Here is a 16,548-nt window from a genome sequence, read left to right as displayed (position 1 = left end):
ATCCGCCCTCGGGACGTACGTGCTAATGAAAATAAGGTATAGAAAATATTGAGAAAACTATGAGAACGAATGTTTTATAGGTCATTTCATTTTATTACACATCACACAATTCGTTACATATAGTGTTTTTTTTCCTTCTTTCGACTGAGTGTGATTTTGATCGAATAATGTTTCGTTTGCAGAAACGTTCATAAATATTGTTTTAAGCTGTGATTGAATTTCAAAATAGACAACCCCATTAAACGTTTCAAGAAGCCACTATCAATAGCTGTCGCGCCTTCTTCCAGCACCTGTTAATTATGTTTGGCGCACTTTTAAAAGATGCCATGTTTTTAACACCACTTTGTCGCATCCTACACTTTCTGGCAATTCATTAAAACATGTTTGGAAGATGGATAATTCACACGGCGTAGACAGAATCCAACCAGTCTTTCGATTGTGACAGTTTGTTCGGAAAGACCGAAACATGTGTAGTTACTTCGTACCAGTCCTATGCTTTTCAGTTGAGGTTGTTTGTATGGTTCCTGAGCTTCCCGAGTGCTCACACGCGCAGCTAATATAAAACTTGTAGGCACTGTTGCTGTGAACGGTATCGTATTTCATTGTTTCGCTGTTTAGTAGCTGGAACTCGTTCTCGTTTTGGCAACTGCATTCTAATACGTCTAGGTTTGTGTATATGTCGGCCACGCTTTAATCCCGTTCAACATTACATCTTCTTCTTGGTTTACTGGTTTACTGAAGTAATTGTTAGATAGATAAAGTTTTTTTTTCTTTTGCAAAATGACTAAGAACCTTTAGAACTGACTTAAAACGATTGTGACGAATGTGTCCTAAGGAGATGGGCTTATATGTGATGTAGTTTTCCACAATAACTAGGATTACATTTTGCAAAATATGTTTATAGAAACCGAAAAGTATGTGCAATAAGTTTGCACTGTTCTAATGTGTGCTGAGCTATAACGTTGCCCAACTAGTTTATAATGTCCTTTTTTATATATTTCTTACACTACATGTTGCATTATAATGGCCTTTGGCCTTGCGCGGTATAGGCTAATTAAAAGGAAGCAGCAAGCTTAATGTTTAAAACAGTAGCAATACAACTACGCTTACACTGTATGGTTAACGATCGACCAAAAGCGAGTGTTTGTGTAAGTAAAGCATAATATGAAAGAGACAGCAGGAAGTGTAAAATGATTGCGTGCGAATGAGAAGCGCATGCATATTTTGTGCGCACGTGGAAAATAGTTACAAAAGTGCATTCCCCGCAGGAAATATCTCTCCCGATCGGTTTATCAATATATTTGTGATCGAAAGTGCTTTATATAAACTCAGAACGGAATCAATATTTATATTATAAACATCTGAGTACTCTTCATGAGTACGCAAAAGATGTCAACTATTCGAGGGTGAAAATTGGTGTGCAAAAAGAAACGAGGCACCATATGATGGACCGCACTGGATTGTCCCGGTTTATCAATAATTGGGTGGTGGTGGTGGAGCTGAGGGTGTAAACGCATACGTCGGATACCGGGGCGCGTACTCAATCCCGCCAACGATGCGTGTGAACTCGGAGTCATTTTTGCCCGAAATGGTTGGCGCCTTGTACGAAGTTTCGGCGAACGTTGGTGGAGCTGAAACCAATGAGAGATACCGTACGTGGTTAACCGTTGGATTCGATTCGATTCGATTCGATTCTGCAAAACCCTCTCCCACACTTACGTATGTTCGGGTAGGCTTTGTTGTCGCCCACGTTCCATCCGAGCGCACCACCCGCCCCATTGCTCGGTGGACTGGCCGGACTGACGGGTTGCGTCGGCAGCATGGATGGATCCGTTTCGGTCGCAATGATGTCGCTCGACACCGGCGGATTATCGGTGTAGGGTGGCGGTGCCTGGAACGACTCGAGCGGTACCGTACCGAGCACGATCGGTATGTTACCGTCCAGGTTGGCATGCATGCCGGTCGCTTCCGCAACCACTTTGATATCGTAATCGACATCAATGATTCCGCAGTTGACCAGATTCGATGGCGGTAGTGGCGGTATCTGCAGAAACTGTTGCCACGTCTGGCTGTTGCCTGCCTCGACCGGTCCCATCGAAATAGTAGTGACCAGCTCCTTCTTGCGCTTCGTTTCGCGCCGCGGCGTGTGCACGTGGAAGGCCAGCAGCTTGCGCAGATTGATCGTGATCTTCTCCACCCCCACGTTGCTCGCATTGTCACACTCAATCGTCACCGGGACGGACTGGCCGGAAACGAATCCGGTCACGGGTACGTGCACGATCAAACTTAGCGGACCGGACGCGCAGCAGAAGCAGCAGAATTTTTTCTCCAGCTCCAGCTTGAACGGGTCTTTGACGCGCGGATTCAAGTTCAGATCGACGGGCGAAATTACGGTGAATGCCATCTTGATGTCCTGGTCGAACTTCCACGGCCGATCGAGCGTCACCTTGACGGTGTAGCGCACGAAACCCCATTCACCCTCGAACGACGACGGTAGCGTTGGCGGCAGGGCACAGGTAAACGGGTAGGTGTGCATTCCCGCCGGCAGTTCCGATTCGGCCGCATTCTTACCACCGAGCAGGTAGTACTGTATCTGGAAGTATTCCTCCTGCCCGGTCAGGTTCGTCGTCGATTCGTACTGCTTGCCGTTCGGATCGGTTTTCGTCTCCGTTTCGCTCCATTTGGTTTCCGCTTCGCCGGCGAACTTTATTACAATGCCTGCAATCGAACGAAATGGTCACATTAGCTTTGAGTATTTGTTTTGTTTCGCTGGGGGAAAGGAGGAGAACAATTAACTCAGGAGGCTCTGGAGCGCGCAAACAATTTCACGGTTGCTGTTAGTCGAATTGCTTTGCTATCGTTTTCATACTGTGCCAGTTTCATTCAGCTCGTAAACAATATGGAACGACATGTGATAAGGAAACGAAATTTTCATTTTATTTCAAACGCTACTTCCGCCACGACCGTGTGGCCATTCGCATTCAGAAGGTTTGGAATGCAGTTGAAATAGAACCATCATCAGGAAGTGTCAGTAGTACTGTCGTCAATACATGTTGACGGAACACACGATACGGAAGTACCCCAAGGTAAGCATACTTCAGGTAGAATCAGTAAAAAGTGTAATATTAATAACGGAACCGCTCCAATAATTATGCAGTGAAAAATTATGCGGAAAAAGGGTGTTAGTGTAAAAGTAATTTCATTCAATATTTTTTGCCTCTTCATTTGCTCCTTTTCTTTTTTTTGTAAAACAGAACTTAATACCTACTCTATGCTTCCTTTTTCTGGTTCGGCCAAAGATTCGAAAGTATACCCCACACGCGGCCGAGCATGTGAAACGCGTTAAAATCCGACAGGCAATGGAAGCGGCCCCATACAACCGCATATAAAAATAAACATGCTCACGCTTTTCCGCAGCTTCTTTTCACAAGCAGTTTGATAGAGGGAGGGGAGGGAGAAAAGAGGCCCATTTACACACGCGCTCTGTCCACACACATGTACATACTCAGTGGCGGGCACTAGAGCTGTGCTAGTTCTGTTTCGGGTGCGCCAGATCACTCTACCCAGCAGAGGAGATACTCATACACAAAAAAGCATACACTACTCCAGCATAGCATGGTACAGTATTTTTGGAAGTCACATGATTAGGTTCAACAAAGGCCAATCGGAACGTTTAAGTATAAGCGATCGCGCCCCAACCAAACGCACAAAGATCGTACGCATTCCAATGCGCTGAAGTAATTGGGGGGGGGGGGGTGAGTGTGTTTGTGTGATGTGTACGGCGGTACTGTTGTGCACTGCACTGCAGGGTTAAGAGCATGATTAAGCAGCCATCGTCACCCAGGGTGTGCATGTGTCTGTGATGTAAAATCTTGCCTGCTTAGATTTCCCATTGCCAACTGTTTGTCACTGAGGAATCGCAATTGAAACATCAGCGTGTGTCGGGCATGTTGATGGATTTGTCCGCCAGCCAACTTTCTGTCCCTTTTCTTTGGGTTGCCCTCACCCATTGCTGGTTGCACTGCGGTGGTCCTTAATCGTAGCCGACAGCATTTTTTGACAGATGATGTCATCGCAATTTGTAGATGCCCGCGTGCATATTTAGCCGAAAACCGGGGAGGTTATCATCTCTTGGATGGCTTTTCTCGGAGACAACCCGCCCCGTGCGGCCGACCTATACCACTGCGAGAAACTACCATATGTTGTTATCACAGCCCCGGGTGGAGGAGGGTGTACATAGCATACTTACCCCGTATTTTTTTCGGCGAATCGAACGTAAACGTAACTCGACCATTCACGGTCTGGCCGGCATAGTACGTGTTGTACGGATTATCCAACTCAATCGTGCAATCCTTCAGCCCCATCCTTTCGTTGTGTTGTTGGTGGTCGGTGGTGGTCCTTACGTTTTATGCTTCCTTCCTAAGGGAATAGATATTTACCACCTACGCAATGTTCACACACGCACACACGGACACACACTTGGTTTGTGGACGTCACTTTAATTGCACACACAAAAATCACCGTATTTGCCACGTTTCCAAGCGGGAATCAAAGCAGCCCAGCCCTGCGGTGATACGCCAAAAGAAACGGAAGAATGACTTCAGTGTGACCCGTTCGGTCCGTCGTTTCGGCACCGGGGAATTCAGAAAAGACCCAGCCAGAAGGCACACACACACACGCACAGACTGTGTGCACGGAACCCGTTTTCGAATTTGGCGAGTGGTGCCGTCCGACTGCAATACCAAACAAGCGCGGATGAAACTGTCCGACCGCTCGCCGGTTGCGTGACTTCGTGTATTGACATGGGGATTTGCTCTCGCTCTCCGTCTCTCTCGCTTACTGAACGCACGCATGAGAGCAATCAAGAAGAGCGGCGAATGTGCCGGTGTGCGTATGTGTGAGATATTTTGCTTTGTATGGTTGTGTGAGTAAGAGAACGGTACAGCAACCTGTCCAATGTTGCCAGATAGAGTGGTTTTTAAATTGCTAACCTTGGCAATAATGCATCGATTCGATGAATTTTATTACCTTTAGTACGTTTTTTATATTTGATTTTCATGGAAAATAATCGTGGAAATAATTTTCTTCCTTTGTTTCCCAATTGATTGGAACAATTCGATGGTCCAGAATAATTAATCCTGCCGCCTTTTTTTTTACAACCGATCGGTCTGGTCGTGGTTCGATCCGTGTACCGACCGTTTTCCCCCACAGAACCCAACGATCTATGAAAAGAAAATACGGCTTACACAATATGAAAAGGATGTCCAATAGTTTGGTATTGTTTTTAGTGTTTTAGACAGTCTTTTAGTGCAATCTAAAAGATGGAGAAGTTGATCAGACATTCGGATGTACGCGGTATTCTTTTTACAAGAAGATCATAATTAAGCAAACACCGTTTCTTCCAGAGCTAGCAGCATGTTGTTCACATATGCATATTATGTATATTTGCAACAAATCTCAATGGCACTTGAGGTAGTTTAGCGGAGGTTATTCGCTTCTGAGTTCGTTTTTTTTTTGTTTTCGACAGCAAAGCGCGCACGTAAGGTTAGCGCCACAGACACGCTCGCCTTCCCAGCGTTACGGTAGTAGTTTTAAAATTGGGCGAGTAGTAAAAAGACGTACAATAATAGCCACCAGGGAAAAGCGTACAAACAGCATACATACATACATACATACATTGGAGCGCGGTATAGTGGATGCAATGAAATTCTGCCGGGAGAGTTGCAAGCGCTCCTGTGCGCGCCACATTACAATAAGCAATAGTTTGGCTATTCATTAGCGCGCGTTTGATATTAATCTGTTAAAAACCTAAAGCAATCGACCCAAGGCACACGCCGTGCCTCGCACGAGATGTGCTGATCGATTTATGTGCGTGCATTTGTGTGTGTTTTTTTGTTTGTATATCATTTCGTAAGCGTTTGCTGAGGCATGCCAAAAGCGGCAAGAGGCAGTGTGGGTGCAAATTCTCCAGTGACATGTGCGTGTTTTTCTTTTCATTTGATTTTGCTTTTTGCGCCGTTTCGTTTGACTTTGTACTCTCTTTTTCGTTCTGTTTCGTTCCTCGATTGACAAACATAAAAAAAAAACCCGTAATTAACACCTAATTGAGTGTATAAATAGCAAGCAACCTGAATTTAACAACAATCTTCTTTCCCTTTCTTCTCGGCTCGCCGCCGCCGGTTGTCGTCTGGTGTCGGTTTGCTCAAACCTCAGTTTTTATGGCGGAAGTTCGCCACCATTTCGGTGCACTATGTAGTGGAGTCGCACGTTGTTCGAACCGTTCGGCAGTTGTTCCTCCAGGCCTGCCTGCGAACGGCGGACGGCGTTGCCGATCGGTATCCGAGTGCCGATGATGTCCGTGTAGTGCTGGGAACCTGGGATGGAGGGAAAAATCACGATTAGGATGATGATGCCGGCACCAATTGCGGAACTCGATTTCCTACTGCCAAAACTTACTGAACGGATCCCACGGTGGTTTCGTCAGTGGCTTCAGCTTCTCCTTCGGCACCGCCTGCTCCAGCGCTATCGTCCCGATCGTGATGGGCATCGCCAGCCGCGGACTAATGTTTGGCCCCGTTACCCGTGCCTCCACCTCCAGCTCGTAGTTGACGCTGAAGATGGGCGCACCGTCCGTGTAGGTCGGTGGCACGGCCGGGATAAGCAAATTTTGCTGATGCTTCACCACCTCACCCGAGGTAACGCCGGAACAGCGCGACTCGGCCACGACCAGTGCGTCGGTGCGTGTTTCCACCGCCGGCTGTTGGCTCGAGTAGCACAGCTTCTGCACGAGCTTCACGCGAAACTCGGTCACGGTCGTGCGGCTTCGATTGACCGCATCTATCTTCATCACAATCGTTTGGCCCGGGATGTAGCCGCAGCGGGCTATCTGGGCCGATATGTATAGTGGTTCGGACGAGCACGGCCCGCAGCAGAACACCTTCGTCAGCTCGCTCTTGGCGGGCAGCAGCAGCACCTCGCCGTGCTCGTTCAGGTTCAGGTGCCGCAGCACGGTGAAGCTGGCCTGCCCGATCGAGTCGACCCGTGCCTTGGTCCGGTGCACCGACACCTTCGCCGTGTACCGGATCCGTGCATGGTAGCCCTCGAACGAGGTCGGCAGGTGGGCAGGAAGCTCGCAGGAGAAATGATACGTATGCGTTCCGATGGCAAGGTCCCGCACCGGTCCGACGGACGAGCCGCACAGGAAGCTGGTGGAGTTGAGCAGCGTCTGCTGACCGTGGTAGCGGGTCGTCTTGCGGCTGCCGCTTGGCTGATGGCCGGTGCCCGACTCGATGACCTCCGACCATTCGATTTCGGTCAGCCCATCCAGCCGCAGAGAGATTCCTACAAAAAAAATCCAAATGGAGTTTCAAGCATGCCCAGCAAGGCGAAACGATACCCCGTAAAACCACCCAAAAACGTACCAATGACACTGAGTATTTCTGTCAAACGGAGCTCCACCTGGCCGGCGAGAGTCTGCCCGGCCAGGTACACGCCGTACGGGTTGTTATCGAACCGTATGTGGCACTCGGGGTCGGGCATTTCTTTTTCTTTTTTTTACCACACGTGTCACACGGTGCGCTTCATAGCCTCGATGCGTCACACTCGTATGGTCTAAGTAGGCGGGTGGAGCCTTCGATAGAATCGATTAGCAAACCATTGAATCATCGAATTCGAATTCCTATCACGGCATGAAGATGAAGCTTAGAATTCTTTCACAACTCCAGCGGCACTTGCATCACCGCTAGATGAGACGTCTCAGTGCTGTAGCTGTATCGTCCGTGCTAGTAAAACAAAAAAACAACTAGGAACTGTTCACCGTTTTGCTAAATCCAAAAAAACCGCCCTCTAGACACTTGCTGAGATATGGGTTTCGGTTTTTTTTTTGCAACGGGTGCGCCTTTTCACGCACCCACTATCAAACACCGAACACTCCGAGCTTAAAACACTTGAAACAGGTTGTACAAAACTGAGGCGCTACCGCGGAACCTTCGTCCTTGGGACGCCGCCATCGTGTGCGGTTACGCTTTTCTTTCCAAACACACGCACACACTAAATCTCTATTTGCCACAAATATGCGTCCGATGCCCAAACCCGGGGTGGTGGCTCCGGAAAACCGGGTGGGGTTTTTTGGAAATGCGATACCGATGATGTGTGTGTGTGTGTGTGTATGTCCTGTGTGCTGCGTTTCACGTAAATCGCACAAGGATGTTTTGGATTTTTGGGGCGTCGCGTGCTATGACTGCCTCGGGGTGGTGTTGTGTTCGTGGTCGTGTTTCGTGCATTTGACGCAAACAGCAGTAGCAGCAGCACTGGTGGATGCGATGTTTGTTTGGCTCTTTTGGGTGAAAAATTGAGAGCATTTGCTCTCGCGCTCGCCGCGTTCGGGATCGCTCCGGATGGAGTTTTGGCCCAATCGGAAACGGGGATGCCATGCTAGGTCCTGACAGGTAGTGGCAGTGTTGCCAGTTTCGGGTTTCACATTTTTTGCGCAAAAAAGTAGGCACACCATCCTCATTACCTCGTTTAGGGCAGACTTAGTAGACTTGGCACTGGGCGTGTTATTGCTTACAAAGGAATGCTGCACCAATCAGTTGTCGAGCTGCCTTTCAATCAATCACAGCAGTGTTTACTTATTGCAATACGTTTATTAAGGGAAAAGAGAAAAAAAAGACGATACTTATCCTAATTGTGCAACGGCAAAAGAACTCATTCCGCGTGGAGTTCTGCTTCCTAGTGGATTGGTAAGTGTTTCAAGTATTTCAACGCTGAATCATGCTCCATCCGCTTCACCGGGCTTTTACTCGCCGAAACGGTACACCATGTACTGTGGTGTGAAATTATTGCTGCCCGTGTTCTCTTCCCCTTCCTCCAGTATGTTGGCCGGCGTGGATCCTACCGCCTCCTCGTACGTCGGTGGTGCTATTTCGGAAACCAAAAATAGATAAACAATCGGATTGCGTTAAATTTCGGTTTGCTAACGGCGGGGCATGGTGGCAGTTTCTGCCAAATGCGCAACCGTGCGCGCCGCTCCTTACGTAGCTGATCGTTGGGTACGCTTCCGGTGACTTGGGTGACGGGTTTGAGCTGATCGTACGGTACTGGCGGTGCCGATGGGTCCTGTACGGCGGGGACAGGGGCTGGCACGGTTGCCTCCGGTACGGGGTGCGCTTCTAGCCGATAGTTCATCTCCATCCTGGGGATGGCGTGCGCCGCTAACGGCACCGTGCCGAGCGTTATCGGAATGCGGACGCGCGGATTAATGTTCGGGCCGGGTATCTTGCCCTCCACCTCGACCTCATACCCAAGCGTCAGCACCTGGCACTGGTTGCTGGTCGAGGGTAGGGCCGGTATGGCCAGATACTGATCCCAGGTGCCCTGCTCGCCGGCCCCCACCCCCGGACAGCGCACCTCCGCCACCACCTCCGGCTCGAGCTTCACCCGGCTGTACGGTGTCTGGCTGATGTAGCACACGTTCTTCAGCAGCTTGGTGCTGAACTCGCTCACCCGCTTCTTGCTCCGGTTGGTGGCCTCGATGCGCACCGCAATCGTTTGCCCGGGCACGTACCCACCGATCGGCAGCTGGGCCGAGATGTGGAGCGGGTCCGAGGCGCACGGCCCGCAGCAGAACACCTTCTGCAGCTCCAGCTTGCAGGGCATCGCGAGCGTGAGCGCATTCTCGTTAAGATTCACGTGCCGTAGCACGGTAAAGCCGACCTTGTACGTCGGATCCACCTTCCACGGGCGGTGCAGCACCACCCGCACCGTGTACCGTATATGCCCGTGCTGGCCCTCGAACGAGGTGGGCAGATTGGGGGGCAGCAGGCAGCCGAATCGGTACGTGTGCGTACCGGGCGCAATATCGAACGGGTTGCCCTCCGGTGACCCCTGCAGGTACGTGACCGTGTTGATGTAGTCCTGCCGGCCGTGGTAGTGCACGGTGCGGCGGGATTTGCCCGTACCGCTGCTCTCCGGCCACTTCACCTCGGCGAATCCTTTGATTTGCAGGCTGACACCTGCAAATGCGCGTACACGGCGTGTGTGACTCATGTTGGGTATATTTTTTTTTTACTTCCAGACAGTAGTACCACCGTCCTTACCTTTTACTTTGAACGCTTCCAGTACGCGCAGCTCCACGTACCCGGACAGGGACTGGCCGGGGAAATAGACCCCGCACGGGTTATTATCAAACCGTATCTGACACTCGGACGCTTCCGGCATGCTGTAGCTATTGCTGTGGTTTTGGACAATGTACGACTGGATCCAGTGCCCCTGAAAAGCACTGCACAAAGTATCTGCACACCACACTCCTACACGATTCTAATCGCACTGAAACGAGCGTGTGCCCGTCTAACGTCCCGCTGGGAAACTCCTATCAGAAACCGAATGAGCCCTACGGAACACTTTATCTAACTAGCGACTGGTGGTGGGCGACGGCTTCCCATCCACGAGGCCTGTTTTCAATTGTTAATGGATGTTTCGATAAGATAAGCCCCACATTTCGTCAACATCGATCGAGGTAATGGTTGGTTGCACGCCTTTCGCCACACGCCATCATCAGGTGCTGCTGTGTGTTTTGGGGTTTGGGCGGGCAGTGTGCATCAGTGCAGGTCGCAGGCCACCACCGCGGACATTGCAACAGCAATCAGCTTTCGTGTGCAGATTTTGGGAGAGGCGTGTTGACAAGCCGTAAGCGGCCGGATGAAGGTTTGCCTTGCCAACCGTGCGAGGAACCTTTATGGGTGACTCATTGTAGAAGGGTTTGGTGTGTGCATTGAAAGGATCTTTACAATTTATCTCAACATCAAACTTTAGCAGCGGTATTTAATGCCGAATTGGCGAATGTTCGGATTGATAATGATAAGTCTGTGATGCGCGAAACATAATGCATCGAAGATGAAGCTTGGCCTTGAGACTGAACGATGCGAGCCGATCTGAATTAGGGTGTGCTGTTTTGCTTTGTCTCTATCATCGTTACCCCGGCAATAAAAAAAGAACCACATGAACCGACTCGGTCGGACTGTTGGAGGGGGGAGGGGGGGGAACGCTATAACATTCCGTGAAGCGGAATTCTTCAAGGCAGTTTTGCTAATCGCGAGAAGAGAGCGTTAGCCCCAAATTGATGTTGCGCGTGTGTATGTGTGTGTGTGTGTGTGTGCATGTGTGTGTTCTTTCAGGGGGGGGGGGGGGGGGAGACCACAACCTGCAATGAAACGCAACTCACCCGTTCCTCATCCCTCCCCGTCTAACGGTCCCAGTGATAGCCCCGCGAAGGGAGAAATCAGTTTATGCTTCACCAATACGCCACCGGTCCTCGGCTTCACCAACACAGCACCCGACATCAGCGTGTATAAACAACGCCAACCCGCGGCTGGTGGTGATACTTCGTGAGAAGGTCACTTCGGCTGTATGACATCATGCTCCCACCACCCCTAACAGAAAAAAGCGCCACCACTGAAACAAACATACCGAGCAGCTTCAGGGCGCGATCAACGCACCGAGCCGGTTCAGTTACGAGCGAACATCATAATAGAGAGCAGTGTAGTGGTAGTAGCCAGCCAGCTAGCCATTGCCCAGGGTTTCGTGAGAGTTTCGTGCGTGCTTTTGTGGTTTCGTGTGAGAGAGGGGAAGAGGGAGGAAGTAGGGAGACTGCTCCCGTCAAACCAGAGGCCAGCGGCATCATGAAAGTGCACTGTGACATCCGCTTTACCAACAGCACGCAGGGAGCGTACCTTAGCGGGCAGCAACTGACGGGCCACGTCCAGATCAAGCTGACCGAGGCGAAGAAGTTCAATGGTACGATACGATACGCGGTGGTGAAGGCGAGGGTCCGTCTCTTTCCAAGGGCGATCCCAGGGTCCGCGGTAGCCTTTCTACTTTTCTACGTCAGATTTCGCTTTTGGTCGATGGTGTGGTGAAGTGTGTGTGTGTGATGTGTTTCTTCTTCTGTAAAGCTTCTTGTCCACGGCAAAAACAAACAGAGCACAACCATAAGGAAGCGATGTTATGTTGATATCGCGATCTGTACTAGTGATGGGAAAATCAAGTTTTCATCGAAATCGATTCCGAAATCGAAACGATCAATACTCATGGGAGATTCTGAAACTTCTTATTTAAATTCAAGAACTGATTCTTCATTCCGGAGCTAATTCCAATTCGAATGTCAATTCTGATTCCGTTTCCGGAGCTAATTGTGATTCCTAGGTCTATTCCTATTCCGGAGCCGATTTCGACTAAGAAATCGACTCCGGAATTGGCTTCGGAATTGGATACGGAATCAGAATTGATTCCTGCATCGGAATCAGCTTCGGAATTGATTTCGGAGGCGGAATCGGGTAGGTCTGATCCCGAGCTCCCACCACTAACTTGTACATTGGTTGGAGAACGATCATGATCGATCAGAGTACAGTGTTGTAGTGGACCCCGATTTTTGTTTATTTTCTTTCCTCACTTTCACTCTCTTTTTCTCTCTCTCTCTCTCTCTCATCTAGAAATCACACTGCGAATAGTCGGCTACAGCAATGTGCAGTGGTCAGAGAAGCGGGGCCAGGGCAGGCAACGCCGTACGGTCTACTACACCGCCAAACGGGACCACCTGTCGTCGATGAAGGTGCTCGTTGGTGCGCAACAGAATGGTACGAAAACGTAGCTCTGTTTTTGGTCTGCTCGTTTCGCGACCCCATAGTTCCCATTGGAAAAAACTATATGTATTAACAAATCCTTCTCTTTCGTTTCTCCCCATCCCCCACAGGCTCGCCCACAGAACTGCCGGCCGGGGAGCACATCTACGAGTTTGCGTGCGAGCTGCCGCCCCATCTGCCCACCTCGTTCGAGGGCACGTACGGGCACTGCCGCTACACGGCCCAGGTCGTGTTGGACCGGCCGTGGAAGTTTAACCTAACGCACAAGGTCGGCTTTACCGTGGTGCAGCCGCGCGATCTGAACCTGCAGGCGCCCTCGATCCGGCTGCCCAGCCGGATGGAAGATGCGCGCGTGTTCTGCTGTGGCTTCTGGCGTACGAAACCGCTGTTCGTGAAGGTGACCGTACCGTTCACGGGGTACGTGCCCGGGCAGGCCATACCGCTCACGATCGATCTGCACAACCAGTCGTCGCGCATCATCGAGGGCGTTAACATGAAGCTGCTGCAGGAGATAACGTACCACGCGGAGTACCCGTCGAGCAAGACGCGCCGCGAGACGCACACGATCGTGAAGCACATCGGGGACGGGGTGGCGCCCGAGGCACAGAAGCAGTACGAGCAGCGGCTGGTGGTGCCCACGGTCATACCGACCTGCGGCGATCAGAATCTCATCTCGGTGGCGTACCGGTTGCATATGACGGTGCGGGTGCAGGGCTGCGGTTCGGATCCGGTGCTGGAGATACCGCTCATTATCGGTACGATTCCGCTGATGTTCCAGCAGCCGGTAACGGTTGCAGTACCGCAGGCGACGGCTGTGAGTGTGAGTAGTGGGCAGGAGGCTGGCTTCAGCTTCGGCAACTCACCCGGCAACTCACTACCTTCCGCCAGTGGTTTGGTGCGTGAGCAGACACTTCCACCGGAGTATTTGCGTAAGTCCACGTACAGCGTCGGTTGTTGAAGATGTTCAGAAGATGTCTTATCTCTCTCTCTCTCTGTCTCTCCTCTCTACAGCTCCCCCAACGTACGAGGAAGCGATGAATGCAGCGGCCGTGGTAATCACCGACGATACGGACACCAACGCCATAGGCACCAAACCGTACGTACCGCTGTACCCATCGTACAACTTCAACGACATCCAGTGGCCACCGCTGCCACCGATGCCAGTACAGCCACCGTTACCGCCAAAGCAGTGATCCCACTTGATCGATACATCGTCGGGGCCAATCGTATTACAAAGCTTTACCATAACACGTGGCAAACTCTAATGACAATTTCGGTCGATGAAACTTTTCCAATAATTCCAAACGCTGCTCGGAGGATCATCTGCGATCTTAAAACCTCATTATCTACAACAGTGAACCCAGAACGAGATGCTTCCATCTCAGTAGGCGTGACGCATTTTTTTGGAGCATTTTGTTTAGTTATACTCTCCCAACATACCGTAGAGATGTATATTTTGAATCTCACTTTACAATGTTTACATGTTTACATAGTTTTAAAAGCGCTGCACGGGGCTGCAGGCGTACCAGGGAATCGGTGGGAATGAAAAGTGTACTTAAAAGAAGAAGAAAAAAACCGCTACGTGGCTTAATACTGTTTGAATTTGATCGTACTTTGTCCAGGATCCGAAATCCGGCGGCGCTTAACGGCTGGGTTAGTACTGGGGTTCGTGCTGTGGGTTAGCATTTACTTGCAGCAGCCTTCCTTAGCGCCATTTTTGCACGGACAGGTGCAGCGTGACTCGCAGCCACATCCGGCACTACAGTTCGGGCTGGTGCATTTACAGTCTGTGGTGATGAAAGACAGGCTCCCTCGGTTAGTTAAAATCCCAGTCACAGCACAACTGAAAGATCCGCTATTGGCGGATACTACTTACCGGCAACGCAGGTTTTGCACGGCATCTTGCAGCTGGTTTTGTTTGGTTTGGTATTGTAATACACCTCGTAAAGTATTGCTTGGAATATTGCACGATGTCGTCGCTCGGCTAGGAACTGATTAGTGACTTGACTCGAACCGTTGCACCGGCCCTCTTATATTGGTGGTGGTTGTGCAGCTCGCAGCTACTACCGCTGCTGCTGCTCCTGCTAGTTTCCGTGTGCAACACACATGCGAGCCTCAGAGTGTGGGGCTACATGCCGAACCGAACAAAGGGGCCTCTCGTTGCGTGCCCCACTAGCTGGTACGCGTCATACTAATGTTGGTGTTGTGTGCAAAGCATCGGCGACGTGCAAAGGTGGTGTCTGCTGTTGGCGTCGTTGACCGATGATTATTATTTGTTTGTCTGCTTGATTAGACATCAGGGGGGGGGGGAAGGGGTTCGGGGACGGAATTGAAACATGCCTCCCCACACACACATACGTATGTCGGTAGTGGTGGGGATTGAATTTCTACGCCTACCTATGCGGCAAAAACAATTGTAGCCGACTGTATAGCATAGAACTGCATAATCAGGGCTTTTCGATTCGACGACCAAAACGTTCAACAACGGAAAAACACGAGATGCCTACGTCACGTGTTTTGTTTTGGTTTCTTTTTCGCGTATTACTATTGCGACGAATTGCATCAGCAGCTTGGTGATGAGGGGGGGGGGGGGGGGGAGAGTCAAATAGTTTGAAATGGCATGATGCAGCAAATAAGAAAAAAAAATAGGGCACACACCACCGGTAAAGTGGAAACCGATCTCGTCGATACCGCGCACAAACACATCATATGGTTTGCACACGACACTCTCGCGCCTAGCGCGGTCGGGGTTTACGGAAGTGCACGCGACCATGCTTTCAAACGGCGCTCAATTGCTACAATTGAGATTGGTCGGAGCAGGCGCGCCATATAAAAGAATGCACGTGCGAACACCGGTATGCAGTAGCGAGAGAGCAACCACCGGTACGACGAGAAAGTGATTTTGCAAACCGTGTGATTAGTTTAAAGCAAGCGTTGTCACGAGCAACGGGTGAAAGTATACCACGACTACTACGTGCTCAAGGTATTTAGGGTCCTCTTTTTTTCCTGTACGCTGCGAAGCACCGATAGAAAACTGCACCTAAAGATGCCCTGCAAGTGCTGTGGAAATGGTAAGCATAAGCCTCACTCCTCCTCCCCTTTTTCAGTTCAGAGAGTCATGTGCTAACTGGTGCTAAATATTCGTTCGACAGATTGCAAATGCACCAGCGGATGTGGCAGTGGCCAGTCCTGTGCGACGGATTGCAAGTGTGCCTGCGCAAGCGGTGGATGCAAGGAAAAGTCCGGCGGTTGCTGCGGCAAGTGAGGTAGCCAGGGGATTGGGGGAGGGGGGGGGGGGTATTGATGGGAAGTGCTACGAATCTCGACTGAAGGCAAGTCGGTAACCACAACCACGAGGGACGAATAAATCTGTTATTTATTGCCAATTACGAATGTTATTTTTTGTCTAGTTATTGCTCGTTTTAAAAGAAAGTTTGGGCAGTTCATCGATAGCATACGATTTACGAATTTACATCATTTTGAATTTGAAGTGAGGTAACAGTATTAAAATAATAGAACAGTTATCAGAATAGATAAATTATCAACAACAAAAACTGCGAAAGAACATCAAACCTGCAGCGTAGCCCTTGGCGTAACGGATTGGCGTAACGCATAGCGCCAGTGGTGCTCAAGTGTTGGCTCCACCGCTGCCAGTTTACCAAATCCAAAACCATTTGATCCGCCGCTGTAAACACGCTCGTGGCGGCAGAGTGACCAGAAATACCGGTTTATCTGTATTTATCTGAGCGGGTACACCCGCTTACTGAGAATATCAAAAAAAAAATGTCGACAATTAACAACACTGACAGGGATACTTAAGTTTAATTTGTGTTAAATTGATTTTTGGCTTTGCAGAAGCATGCTAACATCAATTTTATTAGGATTTCGCTCGCCGACGGATGGACTGAAA

General features: G+C 50.0%; 4 protein-coding genes across 8 annotated transcripts; 1 reads left to right on the top strand and 3 right to left on the bottom strand.

The window, feature by feature from the left end:
• Positions 1-72: 72 nt before the first annotated feature.
• On the bottom strand, positions 73-4,781 carry LOC121589874 (arrestin domain-containing protein 3-like). The gene is made up of 3 exons (XM_041909093.1): positions 4,250-4,781; positions 1,720-2,718; positions 73-1,631 (listed from the first exon to the last, which is right to left on the bottom strand). The coding sequence occupies exons 1-3, from the start codon at positions 4,362-4,364 to the stop codon at positions 1,474-1,476; spliced, it is 1,272 nt and encodes a 423-aa protein (XP_041765027.1). The 5' UTR covers positions 4,365-4,781; the 3' UTR covers positions 73-1,473.
• On the top strand, positions 2,763-14,322 carry LOC121589873 (arrestin domain-containing protein 17-like). Of its 5 annotated transcripts, none has more exons than XM_041909088.1 (4): positions 2,763-3,086; positions 12,489-12,632; positions 12,749-13,567; positions 13,650-14,322. In XM_041909088.1, exons 2-4 carry the CDS (start codon positions 12,602-12,604, stop codon positions 13,829-13,831), a joined length of 1,032 nt encoding a protein of 343 aa, XP_041765022.1. In that variant the 5' UTR covers positions 2,763-3,086; positions 12,489-12,601; the 3' UTR covers positions 13,832-14,322. The 5 variants fall into 5 exon arrangements, with proteins under 5 accessions (XP_041765022.1, XP_041765025.1, XP_041765023.1 ...); XM_041909091.1 differs by lacking the exon at positions 2,763-3,086 and adding an exon at positions 8,653-8,741; XM_041909089.1 differs by lacking the exon at positions 2,763-3,086 and adding an exon at positions 10,393-10,686.
• On the bottom strand, positions 5,407-8,508 carry LOC121589876 (arrestin domain-containing protein 3-like). The gene is made up of 3 exons (XM_041909095.1): positions 7,422-8,508; positions 6,457-7,341; positions 5,407-6,374 (listed from the first exon to the last, which is right to left on the bottom strand). The coding sequence occupies exons 1-3, from the start codon at positions 7,537-7,539 to the stop codon at positions 6,217-6,219; spliced, it is 1,161 nt and encodes a 386-aa protein (XP_041765029.1). The 5' UTR covers positions 7,540-8,508; the 3' UTR covers positions 5,407-6,216.
• On the bottom strand, positions 8,626-10,338 carry LOC121589875 (arrestin domain-containing protein 3-like). Its single transcript, XM_041909094.1, has 3 exons — positions 10,098-10,338; positions 9,036-10,013; positions 8,626-8,919 (listed from the first exon to the last, which is right to left on the bottom strand). The coding sequence occupies exons 1-3, from the start codon at positions 10,216-10,218 to the stop codon at positions 8,798-8,800; spliced, it is 1,221 nt and encodes a 406-aa protein (XP_041765028.1). The 5' UTR covers positions 10,219-10,338; the 3' UTR covers positions 8,626-8,797.
• Positions 14,323-16,548: the final 2,226 nt, after the last annotated feature.

Source organism: Anopheles merus, chromosome 2R, assembly GCF_017562075.2.
Source record: "Anopheles merus strain MAF chromosome 2R, AmerM5.1, whole genome shotgun sequence".
In the NCBI taxonomy this organism is placed as follows: Eukaryota; Metazoa; Arthropoda; class Insecta; order Diptera; family Culicidae; genus Anopheles; species Anopheles merus.
Note: the sequence above shows the minus strand (reverse complement) of the source record. Positions and strands in the feature narration are given on the sequence as shown.